Genomic DNA, 27,705 nt, shown 5'->3' with positions numbered 1-27,705 from the left:
GAGCCGATCATCAGGATGGAGGGATCAAACAATCCGAGGGTATTATAAAACAAATTATATATTAAATACTAGGCTATAGGGTTGTTCTCTCCTATTTCTTAATTGATTCATCAAAATAAGAGCCAAGTGGGGAATATTGAGATCAAATTCAAAGAGTGTAAATCTCCACACCACCCACTCAGTAGCAAGCCACAGCAACAGAAGTGATGGGGTTTGATAATCCAAAGAGTTGAGATATAGTTTATTGCATTTGTCCTCCCAAAGCACTTTATATTACATTCAGGTCAGCATTGTGACCATGACGCCACACCGTTATCAGGGTCAATAAACCACCTACACACCTGTCCCCTTTGGACATGTGATTGAAGCGCGGGAACTCTTGAGGAAGATGTCACGTCACGTTTGTCATGTTCATCGGTTAAACTGACGTTAAACAAACAGCTGTGCCGCCTTTTCTCTTTTTAAACGTTTCCGTTTCAAACCTTTAAAGAATCCAAATGACACACATTGATAAAGCATTTAAGGTTCAATGGAAAGATGTCCTGAATGTGAAAACCGATATCCTAAACGGAGTTTTCACCCGCGTAAACGTGTAGATTTGTTCAATATACTTGGGAAATATCACATATGGAATGTCTTAATTTTTATTTACTTAATTGTAATAAAAAAATAAAATTAAAAAAATAAAGTGGCCAAACATGGCCAATGAAAAACTAAGCATATATGAAGATATTAAGTATATTATATCGATATCGAGAGACAAACTCAAAGCTGCTGCACGCATTGCTGCTCACTTCCGACATCTAGTGGTAATAAAGAGAACGACAAGTATTGTGCCAAGTCTCGTGCTCCTACATTATTTCAATAATTTCTGATCTTAATTTTTTTTGCAATTCAATTTAGCTTTTTCTACTTATCACTTTCCATCCTGTATTGTCTTGTAATATCCATTTAAACCTTGATGCGTGAATTGACAAATAAAATATTTTATTAGAGTATTTTTTTTTTAGGGTTACATATCTGTCCATTACCAACTATCCATCTATATAAATACACACGTTTTGTTAAAAAACGACAACGCATTATCACCATGTTGAATTTGTTATAAATAATAATGTCATATCTGATTGACAGCCTTTTTAATAGTCCTTAATTGGCATTATTAATGAGAAACTATAGGTATTATGGACAGGTTCTTTTGAAATGTAATCCACTTTTAGAAATGCACTTGTAATTATTTTGTTTGAGTAATCCAAGTCAGTAATTTATTCTACATACTTGGGATTACTTCACAGGTAGATTATTAACTTGTTTTGACTGTAAAAACTCAATTTCTAAGAAATCAAATTTCTCGTGTTAAGGATTTAAATTATTTTTTTTAAAAAGGAAAATACAAAAATTATGGCATCATAACATTTTTTATTTTATATATATATCTCATTTTGGTGAAGGCAATATTAACATTTAACAATTATCAAGACACAAAGAATATTTCACATTAATTACATAAAAGTGCCTTTACAGAGAGAATTTGTAAACACTTGAAAGAGGCAAATTCATAGAGAAACGAGCACGTTAGCTCCGCATGTTTTCTGCTTTCGAAGGACATTTCAGACAAATGGCACACGTCACAGCACTTCCTTATTTACAGGATCATGGTCAATTTCAAATATCTCAGACAAAGTTAATTTTCGTGATGTTTCCTGCCATTTGAATCCATCCGCTGGAGAATTTTGCCAGAGTTTAATTTTGTGTGGATGCACCATTTCAAATACAGTGTCTACTATATTGCATTCCATTAAAAGTGAAGTGTCAGATAGTAAAAATTAAATGCTGAAATATACAAAGACCTTAATATAATCAGAACACAGATCTGGTAACTTTTGCCGACAAACATTCCAGTACTGACAGCATGTAGCACTTAAGACCAAACCACAGTGCAGATATCACCACAGAGTTTATATTCTACACCAAATCCCCTTCATAATGATACCTAGTCTCTACTGGTTACCATCCAGTTCATTCATCAACCAAATACTTAGTAAAACAACTTATTTATTACCCAGGGGCTTGTGAGGTACTGTGTGTATAATGAAGTAAGCTTTATAGTGTGGATGTCCACTCTAGTCATTGGTGCCCTGTAGCAATGGCGCATCTTCACTGGTTGAGCTGGCTGGAGCCACATCTGGGCAAAGCCGGACACCCATCTGGCTTTTTATCTGCCAATGACGAAAAAAACATTTTAATACAAAAAAAATAAGAGCACCCATGAAAAGAAACCAAAAGATACTCAAACAGAACAAATGACAATATTCTTAAAAATAGTTAATTACACAAGCAGTAAACCACTTTAAAACATGTAATGCTATTAATGTAAAAGCATCAACTTTAGGTGGCATCTAGTTCATTAAAACAAGCAGTCATTGAAAAACACATCGGTTGACTGCTCCAAATATTATTACATTCACTGTCTATTGTGGTTAATAATATTGTGTCAATCTTTAACCAAAAAAATTACATCAAATATATGGAAATGTTGAATAACAGCATATCAATTACGGCACACATAAGCCAATTTGCTACCAATCTGTCTTCAAGCGTGGCATCTTATTTGGCGACCATTAGGCAGTAAATCACCAAAAGATGTCATCAAGAGTGTCTAATATACAATAAAGTAGTCTAATTGACTACAAGGAACAATTACACATTAACAGTCAATCTCACGCAAGACATTTAGCAGGGCTTGGGGCAAAACTGCCACCAAAAATCCCCCAGAAATTCTAAAATTCTCCCCCCGGTAACATCTGATTTAGTTCTTAATATTCCATTATAGTCCTACTTATACAGGACACATTATGGCATGTCAAGTCTGTCAGCATCTGGGAACACTTTCATGGAAAAGAATGCAGATATTGGCAAAACACTACCCATGCTTATGAATGATAAAATGCTCGAGTGTATCCTCCATTAGTGAGGTGCACCAACAAAGTTGTGATGAAATGAAAAGTGAATGCATGTGGCTTGTGAGTAGAATAAGTCTGTAAACGGATGCATTTGCTCCTTGAACTTCGATGTGCGCCAAGAAAGTTCCAAACACATGAAGAATAAAAGGAAGCATGTCTGAGCTGAAAACCCACCTGTATCGTTTGTGAAATACTTTACGGCCTGCATCTCATTGGTAATCGGGTCAAGTTTTGTATCTTTTATGCTTTCCTAAAAGAACAACCAGACCTTATTGAACATTAAGTGGGCAATGACATTGATTTGGAGCAAGTGGCCTTTAGATGATTACAAGGTGTACCGGCCTTTAGATTGGTTGCGTGTGCGCGATTGGTTTGAGGTGTTGAGTGGGTACAATGCACAAAATTTGGATTGAAATGAGGGGGAAGCATGCAACGTACATAAGTGCAATGGTTACCATGTGGTCACATGCTTGAAACTTGATTGTGCTCATTTATATACAGTATTTTCTTACGATAAAATGGATCTAAAAGATTCAAATCAGTTTGTCTAGGATCATTCGGTTCTGACTGCTGATCTTTCAGCTGTAAGATTGTATTTTAAGGAAGTTAACCCAAAAATGAAAATTGTCATGTTATTCCAAACCCATATAACCTTTCATCAGTGGAGCACAAAAAGGAGAAATTTCATACGATTACATTTTCATTTAATCTTACAGAGACTAGGGGCTGTCAAGGACATAAAAAGCACCTTAATCAATAGTACATACGACCTGTGTGCTATATTCCAAGGCTTGTGAAGCCATTCAACAGCTTTGCATTAGGAACGGACCAAAATTATTTACTTAAATTCTTGCCCTTTGCTGTAGTTCTCAATGTTGTGTTTGTGTTTACATATTCAAACTTGCTATTGAAGGGAACATTCTGCAAAACAGCTTTGTGTTCCACAGACAATTAAATAAAAAGCCATACAAGTTTGGAACGACATGAAGTTGTGTAAATCATGACATTTTTAATTTTGGGTTGAACAGTTCCCTTGATTTTGCTTTCTTAAATCAAGTAGAGAAATCTTGATCATTTGAATATTTGGTGTGTTAAAGAAAAAAAAAAAAAAAAGATTTTGATCACTTCATTGTAACCTCAATGAGATTTGATGAACATTTACAAAATGTTTGGTGCTGACCCCTTGTTCTACAGCAAATGGCTTGTCTTTGGCCCTCTGCAAAACAAACCATGGAAATGTTGCTACTTTAGACATCTCTTAAACAGTTCATGCAGTGTTACAGGAACATTAAAAGAGCTTTTGGGTGCTTATGCCGAACTTTCACCTTCTTAGACATCAAGCCCAATTTGCAAAACATGCTCATCACAAAAGCTTACAAAAACCACATCCTCAATATTATCACACATGCACATATTTGAGGCTCGTTATATAACTGTTTAGGCATGCATAAAGGAGCAGAAGGCCACATACCTTGTCACTGAAGAACAACAACACGGCTCCCAAAATGATTGCAAGCCCAAGTCCAATGAAAATATACTGCATGCACTCCATTACCATGGGCAACACCACCAGACTGGTGCGGAATGTGTTCAGGATAGGACCATCAATGTATCCGCTCTAGGGAAAAACAAAAATTAGTGGGCAATTTTCAACCACTGAATTGGAGTTTTGCCACCAAATGTACCCCATAATGACTAATGGAGACATTCTTTTCCTTTAGTGTGATTTTAAGCCATTTTATCAAAACACAAAAATAAAAACGTTCCATGTCAAAATGCACCCCGTTACTATGATGTTTACACATGTACCATGATAATATCAAGGTTTTTGATATTTGAAGATGTACCATGATTTCTTTACCATGTGAATACAATTGTATTTTTCAACCAAAAATGTTTTAAACAATCTCTTATAGTTGTCATAATTAAATGGTAAATGGTCTGCACTTATATAGCGCCTTTTTAAACTTGGCGGTATTCAAAGCATTTTACACTGCATCTCATTCACACCCCGATGACCCATTGGGAGCAACTTGGGGTTCAGTGTCCTGCCCAAGGACACTTCAGCATGTGGGCCAGGAATCTAACCGCTAACCCTGCGATTAGTGGACAACCCGCACTACCACCTGACCCACAGCCGCCCCATCATTAAGATTAAGTTGATTGCTTGATCACAGTGACTTAATTTTGTGCAGTTCTATGCATTAATTCAGTCGTACCTCTTCAAACCAGATCATGGGCATCACCACCTCCGTTATATTTCCTGTCTCTCTGAAACAGAGCAAACAACAGCATATGAAAAGGAGTCAGCCAGAGACAGTGCAGTACTGCAGTCAACAACAAAACAGAAGAGCTTTATCCATTTGATCATGCAGATCCTTGTGATTACAGATCTACTGCATACATACTGCACTTACGAGATGCCCGATACACGCTTCATGAGCAGGTTGAGCTGCAGTCGAATGGACACATTAATCGGCACTCCAGTCTCCTGCAATTCAAGGCCTTCAGTGAAAACATGTTTCAGTGGTGACTGTGTGCTACAAAACAGAATGTGTCTGTTATATGGTTCAATTTTAAGAGATTCAAAAGAGGTTAGTTAATCTGCACTCAAATGTGTACTTTAGAGCGGAGTTAAAAAAATTGGCTGATTCCTGCTCTATAGACCCAACTCTATTCATTGCCTGTATGAACTAGAATTCTACACTTAAAAATTATTTTGCTTGTTCAGTTTACTTAAAGTGAACTAAAGCAACACAATTCGAGAACATTGTCACAACTTGATTATTGCATTCCATCCATTTAAAAGAACCCAGATATTTGCTTTTTTTAAAGAAAAAGACGGAGTAGTCAAAATAAATTGTGGTAATCAATATTATGCCACAAATGCTGTTAATTCAGCGTTACTTGTATTAAACCCAGAATATTCCTTTGAACTTGTAAAAGGAAAGTCTACTTAATCTAATGGAGATGGGAGCACAAGAATATTTTTTGTGGTGTTAATGTAGCATTGATGAAACATGGCACAGGAAGAAACCATATAGAAAAATTATTTTATGCATTTTTGCATCAAATGAGAATAAGAGGAGACTTGTTAAAGTTTGATGTTATATTGGTATTTAAAAACTGTTGGTTATGCTGGAGTTTATCAGTGGTAAAAAAAAAAAAAAAAAGTGCTTGTGCTCGAGTTGAGGATGGACGTTCACCATCAAGTGAAGTTTGATTTAGTGCCGTTAGCTCAAGAATCAGTTGCTTTTAAATTGACAGTGCAACGTCACTATCCTTACACTTGCTCACCTTCATATACCAATAATGAAATAAAGTTTGACAAACTTGATTTACAAGTTTAAGTTGAGTTAAAACTATTGTAATACATTAATTTGACCTAATCCAACTTCATTATGTTGATTCAATAAAACTGCCTTAATCTGAATGAAAGACATTAAATTACTTGTAAAAACTTTAAATCAATTAAGGGTAATTACCTCATTTTTGAGTGCAATATACATTTTTGCAGGCATGACATACTTTAGAAGGTCTTGCCAAACGGTTCTCTGTACAATTATTAGCAAAATACGGGGTGTTCTATTGAAAAAGGAAAAAACAAAGTTTGAATATAACATATACGCCTGACGATTGAGACTTAATGAGACTATAGATTTAGTGGTTCCCTACATGTTTAAGTCATGGTTTGATTCCCAGGGAGCACACATAATATACAAGACATTTTTTTTCACAGATATTGTCGGGGCAACTTGGACATCGATTCAAGACTGGGACTATGACAGACCCTGGTGCAAATTAAGCTTCATGCAAATTCGTCCTAGCCGAGGGTGTCTGGGTTTGTCCCACTGCAGTGTCACATTTTCTTTGCTCTAGCCTTTCCTTTTTGAGAAAACAATCGGATAGTCTTACACACCACCTGGTGACAAACTCAACCGTGAAAACGGATGTAGAGATTTAAAAATCAAGATAATTGACCAATATGGCAACAGAACTGGTACCCGGCCAAGAATGGTCAGGATTGTGCAATGCTGTTAAATTTAGTGGGGTCCGTATCTCGACTAATCAGAAGCCATAAAGTGGATTTTCTGTTATCTTACTGCCAGTGTGGGCAAAGGCCCCCTGATGCAGAGTTTCAATTCTAACATCAGACAGGTTACCATAATGGAGCAACAGTACAGCTATATTTACAAAATCAACCAGTTGGTGGGCTGCTTGATTGACTAGTCGACAAGGGTGTTTACGCAAGATGTGCTCTTGGGTTCAAACAGAATGCAAAGGGGCGCCAAGAAGAATTTTTAAATGTTGGACGATTTTTTTACAATGCAGTTTGAGCTTACCGCTGCAAGCATTGCAAGAGGTCTTCAAAACACAATGGCCAAAGGGAAGTTTTTTTTTAAACCAGACACATCTTTCATAATATATATATATATAAAAAAATAAAGAATAATTTCTACCTCGATAATGAAACTTAACTGAACTACTCAAAAAAACTAAGGCAGCTATGTTTAATCTCAATATATCTGAACCACAGCAACGGTGAGAAAGAATTTAATCCAAATGATGCATGTAAAAAACCTTTAGTAAATCTTTGACCACGTAGAAAGATGACACACACACAAAAAAAAGGTATATGATGGGTCATTAAGTTTACAGAGACCTATATAAATATCATAAAGGTCACAATGACCATCATTTCCAATTAGCTTATCAGATGTCATAATGGATTTATGAGGGCCATTCTGATAAGCAATCTTATTATCAAACCAGTGACAAAGGGTTTAAACCATGATAATTTGACAGTTACACAAAGTGTTGACCTAAAATACAGTAAACAGCGAGCAAACTCTTGTCGGTAAAATCTTTTAAAAGGCAAAGAGATTATTATGTTTATGCAACCAATTTAGATAAAAGATAACTTTTATGGACAATGAAATGTTTTCAGAGTCATAACAACCGATATTCACCGTCCTTGAGATGAAGATTAAAACTTGCTCCATCTTTAGACTATGGAAGCAACATTGTATCGTGTGTTAAGGTTTTTCCCTCTCAAAATGTTATTAAAATGTTGAATTCTGATAGAGTAGATGATGCTACCATGGAATTTTTTATTAAATCACCACGAGTACGAGTGTCTGGTTTTCTTACCGGGTGGACGTCAATGAAAAGCTCATGTTCCTCCTCATTAGGGTGCAGTCCAATCACAGTGTCCAAAAGAACTGGATCAGCATTGTAGAAATGAGGATGGGAGATGAACACGGGGGAATCTAAGAGAAAAGGAACAAAGTAGTAAAGAAAATGGACGAAAAAAAAAAATGTATACACTTTTTTCCACTCCGCTTAACCTGAACACAAAATAGCTGCCGATTCTGTATACTCATGAACTGCATTATAATTCCAGATTGATGCATGTGGCTAGAGTCTTTTCTAAGTATATTTATATTTTTGCTCATTGATATGCTTTAAATCAATTATAATCAGAGTTATCCAATCATATACTCCGATTTACATACATTAATTTTGTCAATGTACGATAATCACTGTACTGATGCATTCCTTACATACCCAACCTATATGTTAGAAAATTACCTCATTCCCTTTCTCTAATCTTGTATACAGGTTTAAGATAGTTGATGACCTTGAGGCTTCAGAGCCTAGTTTATAGTTGTTATTGTTCCAAGTAATGTACAGACGCTATCTGCGAACACAGGATGCATCTAAGACACCAGTGTCCATATCTTGCTGAGATCAGGAAACGTGGGACTACTTGGCAAAGGTATATGTACGAGCCATTTCTGCAGTTTATTCCTTCCACTCAACCGCTGTTTTCACACTTTAATAGGTCATAACAATATGACCTGACACCTTGAAATTACAACTTAACCTCATGCAGAACTCCGTGCCTAAAACGGAAGTGATTTCTGGCACAGTCTCAAGAGGGTATAAAGACCGGAACAAATTTTTGGGTGTCAGACTAACACCTCGCATCTGATCTCAAACTTTGAGGCCTCATCTCGACTCATTCTTTTATTTCCATTTACCTAGTTCATTAGATGGAGACAAGTCTGTTAGGTTTATTCCAGGATTAAACTTGTTATTCCTTCTACAAATCATGTGATTTCTTGAAGTAATTTCCATCTGCTGGATCTTACTGCATAACAGATTATGACAAAATCCTACAGCATATATTTCACTGCAGACGGTAGCATGATGTATAAATACAAGATGTGAATGTTCTCTAAGAGGGACTCACCATGTCTGCAGGTGCTGACATTGAGAAGGCCTGACTGTCTGCATGGACAAAAGCCCTCGTTGGGGGGATAATCTTCACCGTTGGCGAAGAGTGTCTTTGGGGCCACGTAACGGTATACAGGAATCCCACGCGATACAAGGGACCTTTGGTACACCAGCTCCATGGACCTGAAAATTGCCAAAAATATACTTACAAAAAGGTATACATGACAAACTCGTTACTACATACAGCCATTAAAACATTGTATTTTTAAGGGCACAAGTCTGGGGGATTCCAGCGGCATACCTGCAGGCATCAGGGCTGTAGAAGGGAAGTGTGGACTCTTTTGTCATGAACGGAGGCCACATTTGTCCCGCTGTACCATTGATCATGTTACACTGGTCAGAGTTCCAGTAACTCAACTGCACGATACAAAAAACCATTAACACAGCATTTGCCCCCCCCGTTTCACTTCCATAATATGACATTCTAAGTTTTAACAAAATGTAGGACGGGACAATTTTGTCCATCAAGAATTGACTGGATTGTGAAAATTGGTCTCTGTGATGTGGTTGGAGGGATTGAAAAACAAGAGGGCTTGGTGATGTCAGCTGAAAAGGAAAATGGTTTCAGAGATGGAGCAGGTCGATGAACTTTTGGGAGTAATGAGCTTTCGATTTATGATTTCATGGTGACTTGAAATGTACTGAAAGAGATTAAGTATTTCTGGTTTCTGCCATTTCGCCAACTTAAACCTCACGCACTCAAAAACCCCAACTTCCAAAGACATGTCAGCCAACCTGATGTCAGAAATCCTGAACATTAAAGAGGATTCCTACCTCGTTTCATGGTCCTATAACTACATTTTTGCCAACTAATTTTTAAGTAGCTTGTTCGAACTGGTGAAATGAACACTAGAGCCGCTAAAACAACAAAGTTTTATTACTTGCCAAACAAATCACGAGTAAAGGGGCAAATCATTGGATCATAAACACTCGTTACCCTGTTCCTCACACAGTACCATCTACTGACAACTAAACACTTTTAATACAGCACATGACATTAAAGGCTAGCATTTATCATATGCATTACATAACCAACTACATTTACAAGCTTGTTCAAATGCAATCAGATTCTGTAGTAGCTCAAGTGATAGAGGGTTGTACAAGGACCAGAGTCACATGATCTCATTTTGCAAAATTTTGCCCCAGTGGAAAAACTTTCATGAGTTTAGGCTCGATGATTTGGTCAAAGAGCATATCTCGGATATGTCATAAAGATATTTTATACATATTAAAATATCACTCCCCATCCTGTATGATATTCTAAAGGCATCTTGGCTTACATTTTTCAGGCCATTCCAATAATCCACCATATGAACTTTCCTGATGTCATCTTGGCCAGTGAAGACAGTGAATTGTCCAGTGTTGGAGTTGTTAAACTATATTTGCAGAGGATACAGACAGATCTCATGTCAAAGCATTATGAATCCAAGAACAATGAATTCTTCATTTAACTAACAAGACTCAAAATGGACAGAAAACTCCAAAATAACACCTACTTCAGAAAACAGGCCAAATTTCCCACTGGACGGCAGCATTCCAGGGAGATATTGGTTTAGGAAGTCCACCAACTTGCTCTCGTAGCCCCACAGGAGTTCTCCCACTGGTTTAGTCAAGAAAGCACCCTCATTAAAGGACTTGAAGGTGGTGCTGACCAATACTCGCAAAACGTATGGCTTATCCTCCAACATGGCTGCTGCACCCTGAAACCATGAATGCACTGATAAAATGTATAGCTTGAATGCAGGTCCCTCCAGATGGTTTTTAAAAGCCCCTTTAACTGGACATGCCACACTCATGGAGCGATGCTGAAAAATCAGCAAGACCAGAACAGCCCCTTTCACTTTTGATTCTAGTGTCTGGCAAATGCATAAATGTAACTAAATGATTGTCTAAATCTGAAATCATCTTACCAGTACTAGCATGTTTGGGATGGTGACCACATCGGATTCATCCCCCACAGACATACTTTCCTCAAAGAAATATTGTCGATATTCTAGATAAGACACAGTGTTGTTGTCGTGGAATGTGATATTGTCCTTCCAGCGTTTTTCACTGAAACAGACATGATTCATAACAAAGTGAGGTAGTCAGCAGAGTAACCTTAACAGTAAACTTTATGCAGTAATATTGTCCTAAAACTGCCAGTCCATAAACATTAAAATACACACGGTTTCAAAAATATAGCTGAAAGATGTAATCATTATCGGTGTTAACATTAATTTAATGGAATGAAGTCAAGCACTTACCAGCATCGGGGTGTTTGCCAGTACAATGAAATCATAAAAGTTGTAATATTGCATCTAACTTTACACAGATAAGGCAAATAATGTTCACATATTGTGTGTTATTTGTTCTAGACTTTATGGGGGTTCTGCTTGGGCTTCAGTAAGTCAAAGATGTGGTATGTCCAATCAATTAATTTCCATTGTGCTTTTTTAATATTCAGTATATTGTTTTAATGCTCGGTCCATGAAAACTTCCCTAAGTTAGTCAAGTCAGATGTGGAAGAGACATTGGTAAATGCAATCCTTACCTATAAACATACGGCCCTCTCTGTTCAACCATAGGCATCTCTCCGTTTAGGATTTCTTCAGGGTTGACAACATGATACAAATATATAGACATGAAAAAGGGGACCGGGATGTCCTTCCACATAGTGTAGGTGAGGTCGTTCTTCGGATTGATCTCAACATTCTGTGAAGATATTGAAGTAGGATAGATGATATAGAATATTGTGGAATATAGTGAACAAGGTAAAAGGTACAACTGAAACTTGGGTGAAAATACAAAAAGGTATATACACCTCAAATTGCAATTACTAACAAAAAAATAAAATACACTGATCAGCCACAACATTAAAACCGCCGAGAGGTTTAGTGAATAACATTAATTATCTCGTTACAATTACACCCATCAAGGGATGGGATATAATAGGCGGCAAGTGAACAGTCAGTTCTTGAATTTCATGTGTTGGAAGCAAGAAAGAAAAATTAAAAAAAAGGGCAAGTGTAAGGATCTGAGCGACTTTGACAAGGGCCAAATTTTGATGGCTAGTCGACTGGATAAAAGTATCTCCAAAACGGCAGGTACGACTGGGTCAGAGCATCTCCAAAATGACAGGTCTTGTGGGCCGCTCCCTGTATGCAGTGGTTAGTACCTACCAAAAGTGGTCCAGGGTAGGACAACTGGTGCACTGGCGACAGGGTCATGGGCACCCAAGGCTCATTGATGCACGTGGGGAGCGAAGGCTTGCCCCGTCTGGTCTGATCCCACAGAAGATGGTTCAAGGATGGTTTGCAGAACATGACAAAGAGTTCAAGGTGTTGCCTTTGCCTCCAAATTCCCCAGATCTCAATCTTGATTGAGCATCTAGCCTATGGACCAACAAGTCTGATCCATGGAGGCCCCACCTCGCAACTTACAGGACATAACGGATCTACTGCTAACGTCTTGGTGCCAGATACCACAGGACACCTTCAGGGGTCTTGTGGAGTCCAAGTCTCGACGGGATCAGCCGTTTTGGCTGCACGAGGGGGATCTACACGATATTAGGCAGGTGGTTTTAATGTTGTGGCTGATCGGTGGAAGATATACATTATATTTATATATATAGTATGCATTGGAATATAGTTAAAAAAGACAAAACTGAAACATCCGTGGCAAACACAAGCAAAAACAGCATTAACAAAAACATTCAAAGGAATGAAGCAAACAAAGGCTCGTGTCAATCAGAGGGACACGCGATTACACTTATGTTTGACAAGACTCATTAAAACAATTTGTCTCTTTGTAAGGCATGTAGTCTGGCATTGTTTGTATCCTACATGGTTAACTAATTAAACAATTCCTATTTAGGGCACAAAGTCACTCAAATGAGACGGGGTTCATTTGAATGCTTTCAAACACGGACACTAAAAACCCGAATGTTTGTAACTTCAACCAATTTAAATATTTCAATTGTGATTTAATGAGATTAAATCACATTAATGAGATCTCATGCACCTGTCAGATATAACTTACCTTGACTATTTGGTCGTCTATTATAATAGGTCCGACAAACACCAGGACAGTCCCGAACAGCACTCCCAAGCTTCCCAGAACTAGAAGCCCTATCGCTAATTTAGATTTAGACACAGCCATCCTTATTTCAAACAACTAACACTAAGAGTAAGTGGTCGCCAAAGTTAAAGAGAGTAAAGTTATTCCGTACTATAGACAATCTGTTGAAGTCAAACCGTGACTTAGTGCTCAGCAGGTGAACAAACAATCAGCATACTAAATAAAGCTATAAAACACGCGCCATTGAGTTATTAATGCTCTCTAGACTTTATGACAGTTAAAGTCCGGCTTTCAGAACGAGCACATTTTGTAACACGCTTACCAATTGATTGCGGTATTTATAGCTCCACCTATAAGCCAAGGACTGCTGGGGAATGTAGTTGTCTCCTCCCATTAATAAAAAATTATATCTGGAAAATATGGGCAATGAAAGATAATACACCAAAAATAGGCAGTCACATTTAGTCAGATATACATACATAAAACATGGTTTATTTTGAGCATATGATATGCAATTTTATAGGTTATTAAAAAGCAAGGCTGTCCGAAATTATAAAAATGCATTATAATTTTTTTTTTTAAGATTTATGCATTTCGTGCCCACATTTTTTCCGCTTGAACTGGGTAATCTTAAAAATATAAAAAAAGAAGACATCTATGAATTTAATGTCTTTAATTTGATGGAATTTTGTTACCAAATTGAAATGCGTAAATCTTTAAAAAGGGGCTAAAATTGGGGGCCTATCAGCGAGCAAGACGCAGACTACCACCCCTGGAGTCCAGGGCGTGCTGAGTGACTCCAGCCAGGTCTCCTAAGCAGCCAAATTGGCCCAACTGCTAGGGAGGGTAGAGTCACATGGGGTAACCTTAGGGCTGGGTATCAGCACAGATGCCCAGTTTCGATGCAATTTCGATTCACAAGATCTCGATTTGATTCCAGTAACTAGACATTGATAATTCAGTACTACTCGTTGGAGAGATGTTTCTAAAGCTGTACGTGGAACACCAATTAAAAAATAAATAAGACCTGTAGGTGCCCCTTAAAATGTTATGTTATAGGACATGACAAACATGATAAACCACACATTATAAGTGATTTTTGCAGGGCCATGCAAATTCTTTACATGCTAAATAAAGAAACAATTCAAATCCAGTCAGCTTGACAAATAATACTACCTGGACATGTCAAATCACCATCAGCAGATAAGGGGAGATACTTGTTTTAAATGCTTCATTAATACCTTTAATACAGCAGGTTAAAATCAATACTTCAATTATAGCAGGATGAATCTTACATTCCTCAATAAAAGCCTCTATGACATTCTGGGGCTAACGGACCTTTTCTGTATAAAGTTGCAGTTAAAGTCAGGAGTTTACATACACCTTAGCCTTGTCTTAGGTCAGTTAGGATCACTACTTTAATTTAAGAAAGTGAAATATCAGAATAACAGCAGAGAATGATTTATTTAAGCTTTTATTTCTTTCATCACATTCCCAGTGAGTCAGAAGTTTACATACACTTTGTTAGTATTTGTTAGCATTGCCTTTAAATTGTTTAACTTGGGTCAAGTGTTTTTGGAAGCCTTCCACAAGCTTCTCACAATAAATTGCTGAAATTTTGTCCCATTCCTCCAGACAGAACTGGTGTAAATGAGTCACGTTTGTAGGCCTCCTTGCTCACACATACTTTTTTATTTCTGCCCACAAATGTCCTTTCAGATTGAGGTCAGAGCTTTGTGATGGCTACTCCAATACCTTGACTTTGTTGCCCTTGAGCCATTTTGCCACAACTTTGGAGGTATACTTGGGGTCGTTGTCCATTTGGAAGACCCATTTGCAACTGAGCTTTAACTTCCTGGCTGATGTCCTGAGATGTTGCCAAGACAAACAGTTTTACAGCTCAAATAATAGACACATTTTAAGATGAATGCAAGTGATTCACATTTTTGCCTTTAAACACCCTAAACATTGCCCCCATTAACTTCCATTGTAGTGACACACTGCAACCATTTTTAAACAAAAGGGATGAATCGAATATACTTTGCAGTAATCAACATAATGCCAGAAATACTGTATTGAACATGGAACATTGCTTTAAGTGTGTACAGTATGCTATGTACTTTAATTTTAGGCTTTATTATTTAACAGCAATATTATCAGACTGTAAGTTTTAAATAGACCTATAACTCAAGTATGGATTCTCTACTGCAATGAAATGAACTGTTGTTTTATTAATTTGCTTGGAACAGAGCACAAGTCAGGGGTGGTGATCTAATGGTTTATTACTAACACAAGTTTTTCAAGTTACTAAAGAAAATTCTCTGCAATTTTAGTATTGGTTAATTTGGATAAAATGTACCTAAAATGGTTAACTCTGACTGAAGGCACACACACAAAATTTTTTAAATAATCAGACCTAGTTAATCATACTTTCCATTAATACAAAATATTTTGTTCGGACTTGTAAATATTAGTAAGATGCCATCAAGTTAGTTCCAAATACTTTGGACTAAAAACTGGTCAAAAAGTGACACGTTTTCCCTAGTTTGAGCTTAAAGCGTGAAGTTTTACAACACAGCAGTTCCCATTGAGAAACCCAAGGATTAGACTACGATACTTCACATAAACCTAAAAAGATAATATATAAAACTAAATTCCACACACCTGCATTTAATCATCTGTGGTGATTACAAATACTTCGTGTGAACAAGCCAAACAATAAACCCGTTGGACATTGACTCAAAGCCATCGCTCAGCAGATACAAGTAAAAGAAAGATCTAATGACATCTAGTGGCTGGCTTAATAATTTAAATCACTGGTATGTTGTTGTTCAGTACAGCAGCACAATTACAAAGTATTTGCAAAATGTTAAATTGCCTTAAAATATGCCACCAAACACAATATCCAGGGTTCCCAACTTCTGACCAATAAGTGTCAATCAATTTCTGACAGTTGGATGAAATATTACAGGGACAGTGACCCCATTTCATTTACTCACCCTTATGTTGTTGAAAACCTGCATTAAGTTTCAATGACCCCTCCAGGACTGTTCATTCAAATATTACCAGTTTCATCAATGACCATTGGACCCAAACACATTCTGAAACTACTAGTAATTATATATATATATATATACACACACACACTTAATATGTAAGAGTAAACAATATGAATTGAGAAAAAAAAAAAAAAAAAAAAAAAAAAAAAAGAGGCACACAACTAAAGAATGAGGAATGTTTGAACTTTATTGAATGATCGTGTAACAAGGAGAGAAATTGGTTTTCATTAATTTATAGACTTAAACATTACTAGATTAATTGCCACCACGAAGACGCAGGACAAGATGGAGGGTGGACTCCTTCTGGATGTTGTAGTCAGAGAGGGTGCGACCATCTTCCAGCTGCTTGCCAGCAAAGATCAGACGCTGCTGGTCAGGAGGAATACCTTCTTTATCCTGGATCTTAGCCTTGACGTTCTCAATGGTGTCACTGGGCTCAACTTCAAGAGTGATGGTCTTACCGGTCAACGTCTTGACGAAGATCTGCATACCTCCCCTGAGGCGGAGCACCAGGTGGAGGGTGGACTCCTTCTGGATATTGTAGTCCGAGAGGGTGCGTCCATCTTCCAGCTGCTTACCGGCAAAGATCAGACGCTGCTGGTCAGGGGGAATACCTTCTTTATCTTGGATCTTAGCCTTGACATTCTCAATGGTGTCACTTGGCTCCACTTCCAAGGTAATGGTCTTACCAGTCAGTGTCTTGACGAAGATCTGCATACCACCTCTCAGACGCAGGACAAGATGGAGGGTGGACTCTTTCTGGATGTTATAGTCAGAGAGGGTGCGACCATCTTCCAGCTGCTTTCCAGCAAAGATCAGACGCTGCTGGTCAGGAGGAATACCTTCTTTATCTTGGATTTTGGCCTTGACGTTCTCAATGGTGTCACTGGGCTCAACCTCAAGAGTGATGGTCTTACCGGTCAGCGTCTTGACAAAGATCTGCATACCTCCCCTGAGGCGGAGCACCAAGTGGAGGGTGGACTCCTTCTGGATGTTGTAGTCCGAGAGGGTGCGTCCATCTTCCAGCTGCTTACCAGCAAAGATCAGACGCTGCTGGTCAGGTGGAATACCTTCTTTGTCCTGGATCTTGGCCTTGACATTCTCGATGGTGTCGCTGGGCTCAACTTCAAGGGTGATGGTCTTACCAGTCAACGTCTTTACAAAGATCTGCATCTTTACGCTAAAAAATAAATAATGAGTGATGAATCAAAATGGGGTTTAATGGGCTGTCCAGTGTATATTATGGTTAAGTAACATTTACAAAATTACTACATTTAAATGTAATTGAAACTTATTTAATTGAAAAACAGAACACTTGCACATTATGGGCAAGGCTGTCTGTTTTTGAAATGGACTATAAGTGACAACTGTCCAATCATAAAAAGTTAAACCCCAATGACATCAAAATAGCAAACAGAAGCATATTAGGTTACAAGTCTTTTGCTACTGGCATATAAAAAGGAAGTAAAATATTGAACTCCGTATGGTGGCAGCAAAGACAAGAATAAATTTTAGTCACACTCCTTTTCTGGAAAATACTTCAACCTAATAAAAACTATTTAAAAAAAATGCTAGGTTCATACAGATGCTTCAAAGTTAAATTAAAAGTAATGTGGTCGAGATGCCATTTAGACATTAATTTTATTCATTCCGTCGATTTGTTAATAAAACACGTATTACAAGTTCATCTCAATGTGCATCTTTAACTACGGTCTCACAGTAACAATTCTTGGTTCATGACGAAATTGATGCGCAACTGTGTCCTTTTCAAATAAGCAAACGTTACATTTTCCGTTCGGTTTTTGCTCATAAACGAAGGATAAACAATAACATATTTTTATTCGTAAAAGGACAATTTGGCTGTTCTTTAACATTTCGCTAACGAAGCAAGTTAACACTAATGAGGGTTAAATGGGGTACAACACCAAATATTTTAGTATGAAAATCTTAGTTAAATAGTGAATTAATAACTTGCCATGCTGGGAAAAATAATAATACTTAAGCTTCTTAACTTCCACCGTAATTCTTTCCCACTTTTTGCATTTAAAACATTTAAACGAAGCTTCATCATTCAGAACATCAATGCCATGAAATCAAGGGACACGCATTATTTTAAAATGTAAATGATTAATAATACTCTTGCAGATTTGCTGCATAGTGTGGAACTAAACTTAAAGCGCACTTTGAAATACACCGGGGACTCTTATATGAAATGTTTACGCTTCACGGTTTCCAGCTGCTCAAACAAATAAGGGCACTCCGTGTGCACTCAAATACTCTACGACGTATTGCAATATAAACAATTAAAAGTAAACATATTTCATAAACACTATCATCGTCAACAGTTGATCTTTAGTCATCGCTGGTCATAAATATCCGATTTTGCTTATGATTGTGAACTGCTCCGCAACAGCTGAAAACACACAAGCCCCCGCGTGATTGGAGAAAATACAAAAGTGCCGCGTTTTCACTCGGAGTGACGCAGCGCGTGCATTTATTTAAACCATAAATGTTTTAAGTTTAATTACCACATTGTCACAAGTTATACCACGATTTCTGTCTTTCCACCCCAAATTTAAGATCTCTTTTAATTATAGTTAAGACCTTAAAATTTTGAAATATGAATTTTACATTAGGAATACGCGGCAATATTAGGGCCTATATATTAAATCCTCTAGTAGTGCTCGAATGTGAGTGGCCCATTCTGAACAGCGCGGCCAAAAGTAACTGGTCGAAAACGTTTAATGGCCTGTCGACGCCTAACAGAGTTGAACTACAGCAGACGAATCGAGGTTAATACATAACCACCCGTTTAGCGGCAAAATTACCGTCAAATTACTGGTCATTCACCACAACATACAGAAAACTCGTTAGATTTATATTCTAATGCGGTTTCCAACTGAAATATTACAAAAGAAAGCGGCTTTAGTCCTCCGAGACCATCGTCATCATTCCGGCTAGCTAAGGAAGCTAACAAGCTCTTTCAAATTTTACGTCTTATCGTTTCTTAAAAACTCAATAACAGATTTCGTTTTTAAATAACCATACATGTGTGCGTTGTTTGGACCCATTTCACTCGATACTTACAAACAAATGTTCTTTTCTGGAAGAGCACGATATAGACGTCTTTATCCTCTTGTCACAGGAGCGAATCTAATAATGACTCAAAACAAAAGATCCGGTAATATATACAGAACGCGCTGTATCCTTCCGCCGTAACGCCCAGCGCACTATTCAAGCAAAGTCTGCTGTTGAATTCGAGGTTTGTTTTCACGAAAAGCGAGTACATTTATGGTATGTTGCAAATATCCAAACTTATAAATTATTTTGTGGAAGTAAAATAAATACATACTGATATTCAGAGTAGACTTTGGGTTAGGGAGGCAGAGGCGGAATGATTTGATGCACTGCAAACAATGTTGGCTGTGATCCAATGTTATTCTTCAAAAATAGTCTTGACACACGGTGTTATTTTAATGATAGATTTATTGAAATAATAAAACTTTGAGACATTGAGGGAAATTAGGGCAATTCTGGCAGCTGCAAAAAAATAATGGCTCCATTTATTAACTAGGTCAAGCAAATAAAACGCATGCACACTCCCACATAGCAACAGCAATCAGCAAGTCACCAAGCGCAACGTCACAGTTTGTCTTTTCTCGTTACACAAAACAACACGTGAGAGATGAGAAATGTACAGGAAGTTCAGTGTCGTTAAATAATGAGAAAGTTTCCTTCATGCAGAAAAACAAACCATGTATCATCTGACTCATCTCACTGAATTTATCAAGTTATATGACAACAGAATGATAATAGTGCTTTGTCCAGAGTTTCAAGTCTTTCCAGAGACATCCATTTGTCGTTTTGACAGCAGTCCATTGCACTGAAAGTATTTAGGAAGATAATCTTTGACTCCAACATGTTCACTGGTTATGATTTTTCCCTAAGTAATCAAAACAGTACTGGAGACACACATATTAGGCCTACAATCAATGCAGAAATCTGTTCAGTTGCTACCTCCTTTGAATCTTTGAGATATCTGTTAATATAAGAAATAAATACAAACATTAATTCAATTGGTCTCAAATGATTTTAAAAATATGGTTTATTAATAAAAACTGTTAAAGACAATGTAAAAAATAAAATCTGAAGTATGCACTCACTTTTCAAGCTTGAAGGAGTTTTGAAATCTCCTCTCAATACCTGGGAAAGGAACAAAGATTACTTATATAACAGCGACTCAGCTAATTGTGAGCTGCTCTGGACTGCAGCGACAATTACACATTACATATCATAAGTTGTGTTCATATTTATACCCTTTTTGTATTGTTTATGACTTCAGGATCTGCTTGACCATAGTCTGGAGGATTGGCATAGGGGTCATAGCCTAGTCTGTGGAGCATTGGTGCGATGTTCACCATGTCCTCTTTGACATCGGCTGGGATGTGGCCCACCCAACGATTAAGAGCCTCCAGGTTAACCGGTTTGATCACCTGATCTGTGGAACGTTCAGTCCTTAAAAACAAAATGGAAAGTGAGCATCTACAAGGAACAGTACTATACCCAATACATTAAATATTTATTTGTATAGTCATTAAGACATTCAGCAGATGTCTATGAGATGTTTGTAAATCTGGGCTGCATTCCCCAAAAGCATCGCAAGCTTAAGTTGATCATAGAGACCACTGGCGCCAATGGTTTCAATTATCTACTTAGGCTTACTATGCTTTTGGGAAATGCTGCCCTGATCTTTTTAAGATGTTTAGCAGATGTTAATGAGAATGCAATGCTTTCCACACGAAACACTCTTAAACAGACATCTCTGAGATGTATGTGTTCTATCTGGGGATGGTGCGTTAACGTTGTTTTAGTATTACTATAATTCAAGTTTATATACACACCTCAGAGATTGTGCTCTGAGCTTTTCACATTCTGGGATCTTGGAAGTTAATAGTTCCTATGTGAACACCCATAACAACAAAATATTTAGCACTACATTACTTTTTAATAACAAAGTAAGTGCTTCTGGTAGCAATAACATAATAAAATGGCATATCAAACCGAAATATGCATGCTAGTTTTTGCAATTGTTTTGCAAACTGACTTTTACGTGCCATGTTCCATGTTTCAATGCAGTTACCTTTTAAAAATGAACACTAGAGGCGCTACAACAAGTGTGCGTTTTATTCACTTACTCACAAAATCACAACTACAATGGCAGATTATGACTTTATAAACACTAATATTCGCTCTACAACTCCCACATTGCTATGTTATGACATCAAAACACTTACTATAATACATAATTTGACAAACTACCTATATTAAAGCTTGTATTACACACCCACTTACATTTATACACATATTCCAATGTGATTAGCTTCTGCAGCAGCTCACCTGTTAGAGTGTTGGACTTCGGACTAGGAAGATTGCAATTCCAGCCCAGCTAATCACGCAAGCTGACACGTCATACTTAGATGTCATAAAAGCTACTTGAAATTACATGGTTGCATTAGAAAATGCTTTTGATGTTGCATGTGCTTTTTCCACACTATCTGTTATGTTTAGGTGTTGGTTAAGGGTAAGGATGTCTGTTTTGTTTACTTCTCATTTGCGTTTAGGGCACTTTCAGTTAGGTCCATGTAACATTTTTAGGTTAGGGAGGTATGTAATTAAAACCTCCATCCAACATTGACATAAAAACATAGTCTGATTGACACCTTTTCACTTGCTTTTGGTGCCCCCTGCTGGACATTTCACTTGGAAACTGCTGTGAAACATGTAATGAAGCACTTAATTTCATTTTGCAAAAATGTTTTATGGTCACAATATGTTCATAAGATCAGGCTGGAAATATTTGTTCACTACCTTTAACTTTTGAGACTGCTGCCATATCATTGGTGCTTCATAGAACTTGTAATTGAGCCCTACAAAGGCGTGAACACTTTCAGAATCTTGGCCAAGTTGAACGTCAGAATAAACGTCAAGGCCATGTCAGAATCTCACAATTACGGCAATTCTTACATGATGTGAACACATCATGTGTTCATGTGATCTCAACATGGCAGCCGCTGCTTTTTCTAGCCCACTTACATTTTTGGAATAATTTTAAACAAATGTGCCAAAGGTACTTTTCTTTATTTTACATATAACATGTTTTTGGTGGAAAAATATAATTTAGCCATACCGAGACAGCGATATGCCTCCTCGTTGCCCGATGGACTCCTCATGGTGAAGCACCCCTTCATGCCATGGTGCATTCAAGAATCGCAGCACACTCTGCATGGTAGCCCGTGGCTGCAGCACCAGATCCTCATAGCGCACTGTCATACAGCGATGTCGGCCTACAATCATGCACTGGGAGACCATTGCTTCTATAGCATTGCTCCATTTAGTCAGACAGTCCCTGTAGCTGGATAGGTTAAAGCCAGAAATAGTCACGTGTCTGGAGATCATGGAGTGCACGGACGCTCGACCGTCTCTCAGCATAAGCAGAAATTTAGAGCTGATGAGACAGTATACAGAAATGAGCACAAGGGAGACAGATTAAAATGTCATGAAAAAAGACAAGTAATATCTTGTATGATTAAAAGTAATATCTTTTGGAGAAGCTTTAAATGATTGAACACATTCACCTTTTCTAACATCACAGTAGCGAGTCTCCCTTTATATGAAAATGAGCCTACATTTTACAATTGAACAATTAAAAAATACAAACCCTTTTTTTTTTTTTTTTATACTGTCACAAAAAGTGTTTCAAAAAGATAGTAGCATTTTAAAGAGAGATAGCACTTCTCAAGCAAAACCACTGGCGAAACCATAATTGACCTCTTGGTTTATTTATTTTTTGTTATCTATTTCAGGGACATTTATACATTTTCAATTCTAGCTTAAGTGTTTAAATACCTTTAGGCACAACTAAAAAAAATTCCAGTTAGTGAAAACCTTTGGGAAAGTCTTAGTTTGTATTAGCAATACAGTGACACGTGGAAGCCAGATCCCCCCTTGGAATAAAAATAAACTACAAATAAAATAATAATTTAGAGGTGGAATTATTCCAAAATGATGAGTTTTATCTCACAATTGTGCCTTTATTTCTCATAAACATTGGGGGTAATGTGCGTTACGTAATCAGATTACTTTTGAGTAAAGTAACACTATATTTTTTTATTTTAGACCATAGTAATGGAGTTACTTTTTAAACTAGGAGACGTAGTGCATGATGGTCATTGTAGTTCTATAGTGTGTGTGTCCCGAGAATATTTAGCAGAAAGTGACGAGTCACATCTATTTAAATGCATGAGAGAAATTGGAACACCCAACCAAGAAGCTCTAGCACCCAAAAGTCAATGGATGTAGAAAAGAAGTTCCTCCTTGCAGATAAAAGAGCCAATCACATTTTAGATACAGACATCGCCTGCCAATAGCGCATGCGCATTAGCTATACAAGCCAGGAAAATTTGTCTATTCTTCCACTGGCCACGACATAATACACAGGGTGAAATACTCAATTCACTGACTTATGCAGCCGAACTACTCCATGTTACAGCTCCCCATAACTGGGAGAATGGGATGAGAAAGCTGACTCTGGATCAGTGGCTCCGAGCAACGTTTTAAATTGATTGTGTATGCAGAGAAAATTTCTTAGTTTCTAAAAAGATTAATTTTTTTTTTCTTTTTTAATAAACTAGTTTGATTCATGAAACAAACCGTTTTTATGAATTTTTGGTAGCAGTAAAAACTATTTTAAGTAATTATGAGATCTCTGGGGTGCAGCCATGCCTACTTGCACAACTGCGAATTTATATGACACCATTGCAACTTTATATTCTGAGTTAGAAAGTCACAATTATAATTTTATTTCACGCAGTTCTAAGCAGTTCGCAGTTTAAGTTTAGTAATTGCAACTTTTGATCTTGCAAATTTCAATTTATGAAGTCATAATTGCAGAATTGTGAGATATAAAGTCAAAGTATTTTTCAATTCAGTGGCGGGATCAAAGCACCATATTGAGGCTCTTACTTAGGAAAAATGTGTGATAGATAGTTGGCACTTTTCAGTGTAAAGGGGTCCTTGTTGCACAGCAATCGAGCAGGTTCCCCATGACGTGCGATGACTTGTAGTATGAAAGCTGTTGTGGCTGAATCCAGCATCTGCTGAGTGACCCCCTCTTCCTCCAGAGCCCAGCGCTCCTTAGCCTGCCTTGCCCAGCTCTGGCGCAGGGACAGCAGCCTGGGGATCACCCGCGTCTCCTCACCACAACGGATGTCAGGGTGGGCGTCGAGCATGGCGCGCATCAGGGTGGTCCCAGATCGAGGAACCCCACCCACAAACACTACCGGGGTATGTTGGTTATAAGGATACTGAGTTTGGTTCCAGTTTCGAACCAGTACAGAAATCAGATGTGTTCTAGGAAGTGCTCCAAAGCATTTTAGTACTTGATGAAGGGTCCTAGTAAGAGTACACACTGCAAGCATGGCTAGTAGGAGTATGACTCCCCGTTTGACTGAAAGCCGCATCACTCTAAGACATTGTAATCTTGCACATGAAACCTGTGGAGAAACACATGACTTTAAAATAAAGTTATATAATAAAAGTACAAGCTGGCGACTTCGGCTAATGTTCTGTAGTTATAGGTATAGTTGAATAAAGACCCAAAAATTGGTCATCATTTACTCACCCTCATGTTGTTCCAAACCTGTCTGTGTTTCTTTCTTTCATGGAACACAAAAGGAGAAGATGCATGTTTGGGACTGACAACCTCAGTTAATATTTACTTATATTCCTTACAATGAAAGTGAATGTTGACTCAGTCCACAACATCTTTTGTGTTCCATGGAAGAAAGTACAACCATGAGGGTGAGTAAATGGTGACAGAATGTAAATTTTTGGTTGAACTATCCCTTTTAATGCAAGACAGTTAGTAGGTTAAGGGCACCATGGTCACAATATCAAATACCCATGTGTCAAAAACTATTTTAATTAATGAATTCATATTCATTTCATAATTAATAATTTATGACTCATTCAGCATTCTTTAAAACTACACAACTACTCCACAAAAAACATATTTGAACAAAAATGTTTTTTTTTAGTTGGTTTGTTTTTTGTCACAAGCGTGACATGCAGTAAAACAGGAAATACATGTTACATGTAGGTAGAGAAAAACATTGATAAAGCACTGGTCAGTGCTTTATCAATGTTTTCTCCAACTACATGCAACATGTATTTCCTGTTTTACTGCATGTCACACTTGTGAGAAAAAAAAAACATTTGTGAAGCATTTGTAGCATGAAATGACCAAAGAAAACAAACCATATATACAACTATAAGGTGATAATCATTTAGCAAACAATTAGCAGTTTCTGTACCTTCATGTGACTAACAAGAAAAGTTGCATTGAAGTAGTATGACCTCCAGGCAATAATAACATGCGGAGCAGTCAAATGGGCAGAGTGCATGAAGAGGAAGTTAACGCAGTTTAAAATGTTCAGACTATCAGTCAGACCTATCCTGAAACAACCACACACAGTTTTCCTCTGCAAAAACCTCACAGGGCTTGCACCATGTCTTTTCCTGTGTCTGTCTCAGAAGTAAATATGTAAATGCATTATTTTACATATCTTTTTTTTTTAATGTATTTTTTTACATACATTTTTGCTCGATTCTTTACCATTGACAAAGGATTATTTGTCATTTTCAAAAGGAGATAAACCACTATGAAAGGAAATGGGCGGACTTAGAAATGAGAAGAGGTGTCAAACAGTCACAGTGGTAAATGTGACTTTGGCAGGAGTGAAACTGCAAGTGGGCGGCTGGTAGTAAGTAAAATTGTGTTGTACAAAACCAGAGGAACATTTTATAGAGGTTTATCTTCCATGTCTCGGCAGGCTTAAATTAGTTCTCAATTATGGTTAAGTATCAGCTTTATGTTGAATGTTTCTCATAAATTGTGTACTGGTACAAGTAACTAACAAACAGTAGCTAACCACTGTACATTACATTATTTTCTGATATTTAGTTAATTAGGGTGACAAAATGGAACTTAATTGAAATTAATGAAACTAGAAAGCACCATATAGTGATACAGCAAATGTATTAAATGTGATTTAAATTAATTAAAAAAATTCTAAATTCAAATTACACTTCAAACAAAATGGTCACAGGTTTGGAAAGAGGAAGGACCCAAAAGCAGAGTTTGAAAAACCAAAAATAAAAATACTTAAAAAAAGTAATTCAGGGAATTCAGGGAATGGCAGAGAGCAACAGGACCAACTGGACTGCACAGGTGATCAGGGTAAATAGGATTCTAGCACATATGCAGAACAAGACAAACTGGCACTGGACAGCAAACACAAGGAGCCTAAAATAGGGAGAGAAATAAAGAGGGTTAATCCAGGGCAGGTGTTAACAATGAAACAAGCAAACAAGGAGGCAGGGTGTGACGTCAGACCGAGCACTACAATAACAAAGCCGTGTGCTCTCACAAGCAGGCAAAACAACAGATTGGCATGAGCGCACATCACCAAGACAATGAGGCGATATACACTCATGTCAATTGACAAACAAACGAGAACAGAGACTTATGAGTTTGGCCACACACACCTGACACCTTACCGAAGTGACCGAACCTCAGCACAAATAAGAGGGCTCACGCCCAGGGCGCACAGCACAAAGTGAGAGCAACGCGCATTCACAGACGCAAGAGAAAGTCAAGGAGTATATATACCTGGGTCCCAACCGAACTAGACAGGAAGTCAGGACACAGACACCATACTCCGAACATGAAACACTACAGACAGAAGAGTGCATGGCCAGGAATAGAACCCTGGCTCATTGGCACTGGCTCACTGGCCGTGGCAGGCATGGGCACTGGGTCATTGGCCAAGGGTGCTGGCAGCAGCAGGGGAGCAGCCTTTGTGGCTGGAGGCACTGGCAGCAACTGAGAAGGTGCCCCTTGGAATGGCTGGGGGCTTCACAGTCTCTGGCTGGAATGGTGGAATAGCCAGTGTGGGACAGTTGCCTGTACTCTGGTGTTATCCACTCCTTCCGGTGGTAGACGTAGCCCACAAAATCCCTGACAGTAATGGGTCCCAGCCCTTCCATCTCCCAGGCTCCATGAGGGTCCTTAAGGCACCCATTCTGCAGACTGTTGAGTTCAGCCTCTGAGCAAACTAAGTTGTTCACCACAATAAGGAACCTGGAAGGGAGTCTCTCACATTATCCTCTCCTTCCCGAGAGAGCAGAGTTGGGCGATCTGGGCTGATCGTTGGCTGCAGGTGGCCTCGACAGAGGGAAAAAAAATCTCATCGAGTCTTATCTGG

General features: G+C 37.9%; 3 protein-coding genes across 6 annotated transcripts; all 3 read right to left on the bottom strand.

Annotated features, from left to right (window-relative positions):
- Nucleotides 1-1,410: 1,410 nt before the first annotated feature.
- Nucleotides 1,411-13,656, bottom strand: LOC127635917 (scavenger receptor class B member 1-like). Of its 2 annotated transcripts, XM_052116217.1 has the most exons (12): nt 13,284-13,656; nt 11,797-11,957; nt 11,174-11,315; nt 10,760-10,963; nt 10,544-10,639; nt 9,505-9,620; nt 9,220-9,386; nt 8,115-8,233; nt 5,381-5,454; nt 5,183-5,234; nt 4,435-4,581; nt 1,411-2,219 (listed from the first exon to the last, which is right to left on the bottom strand). In XM_052116217.1, the coding sequence occupies exons 1-12, from the start codon at nt 13,401-13,403 to the stop codon at nt 2,124-2,126; spliced, it is 1,494 nt and encodes a 497-aa protein (XP_051972177.1). In that variant the 5' UTR covers nt 13,404-13,656; the 3' UTR covers nt 1,411-2,123. The 2 variants fall into 2 exon arrangements, with proteins under 2 accessions (XP_051972177.1, XP_051972176.1); XM_052116216.1 differs by lacking the exon at nt 13,284-13,656 and having other exon boundaries at nt 11,797-12,151.
- A 2,894-nt stretch (nt 13,657-16,550) lies between these two features.
- LOC127635713 (polyubiquitin-B) lies at nt 16,551-19,555 on the bottom strand. Of its 3 annotated transcripts, none has more exons than XM_052115938.1 (3): nt 19,469-19,555; nt 16,996-17,561; nt 16,551-16,767 (listed from the first exon to the last, which is right to left on the bottom strand). In XM_052115938.1, exons 2-3 carry the CDS (start codon nt 17,552-17,554, stop codon nt 16,637-16,639), a joined length of 690 nt encoding a protein of 229 aa, XP_051971898.1. In that variant the 5' UTR covers nt 17,555-17,561; nt 19,469-19,555; the 3' UTR covers nt 16,551-16,636. The 3 variants fall into 3 exon arrangements, with proteins under 3 accessions (XP_051971898.1, XP_051971899.1, XP_051971897.1); XM_052115939.1 differs by having other exon boundaries at nt 17,224-17,561; XM_052115937.1 differs by having other exon boundaries at nt 16,551-17,561.
- A 319-nt stretch (nt 19,556-19,874) lies between these two features.
- Nucleotides 19,875-25,866, bottom strand: LOC127635880 (protein-tyrosine sulfotransferase 2-like). Its single transcript, XM_052116151.1, has 6 exons — nt 25,753-25,866; nt 24,404-24,933; nt 22,569-22,886; nt 20,698-20,896; nt 20,545-20,584; nt 19,875-20,420 (listed from the first exon to the last, which is right to left on the bottom strand). The coding sequence occupies exons 1-6, from the start codon at nt 25,840-25,842 to the stop codon at nt 20,395-20,397; spliced, it is 1,203 nt and encodes a 400-aa protein (XP_051972111.1). The 5' UTR covers nt 25,843-25,866; the 3' UTR covers nt 19,875-20,394.
- Nucleotides 25,867-27,705: the final 1,839 nt, after the last annotated feature.

The sequence above is a fragment of the Xyrauchen texanus genome, chromosome 43, assembly GCF_025860055.1.
Source record: "Xyrauchen texanus isolate HMW12.3.18 chromosome 43, RBS_HiC_50CHRs, whole genome shotgun sequence".
NCBI classification, from domain to species: domain Eukaryota; kingdom Metazoa; phylum Chordata; class Actinopteri; order Cypriniformes; family Catostomidae; genus Xyrauchen; species Xyrauchen texanus.
This window is presented reverse-complemented; position numbering and strand designations above follow the sequence as displayed.

Coding starts and splice junctions, on each gene's coding strand:
- LOC127635917 (XM_052116216.1), bottom strand. CDS start 12,119: ATGTTGTGGCTGATCAGTGTATTTTATTTTTTTGTTAGTAATTGCAAT. Junction 10,640..10,759: donor AATTTGGCCTGTTTTCTGAA/GTAGGTGTTATT, acceptor CTGCAAATATAG/TTTAACAACTCCAACACTGG. Junction 2,220..4,434: donor TGTTGTTCTTCAGTGACAAG/GTATGTGGCCTT, acceptor CGTCATTGGCAG/ATAAAAAGCCAGATGGGTGT.
- LOC127635713 (XM_052115937.1), bottom strand. CDS start 17,554: ATGCAGATCTTTGTAAAGACGTTGACTGGTAAGACCATCACCCTTGAA.
- LOC127635880 (XM_052116151.1), bottom strand. CDS start 25,842: ATGCACTCTGCCCATTTGACTGCTCCGCATGTTATTATTGCCTGGAGG. Junction 20,585..20,697: donor TCATAAACAATACAAAAAGG/GTATAAATATGA, acceptor TTCCTTTCCCAG/GTATTGAGAGGAGATTTCAA. Junction 20,421..20,544: donor AACTCCTTCAAGCTTGAAAA/GTGAGTGCATAC, acceptor TTATATTAACAG/ATATCTCAAAGATTCAAAGG.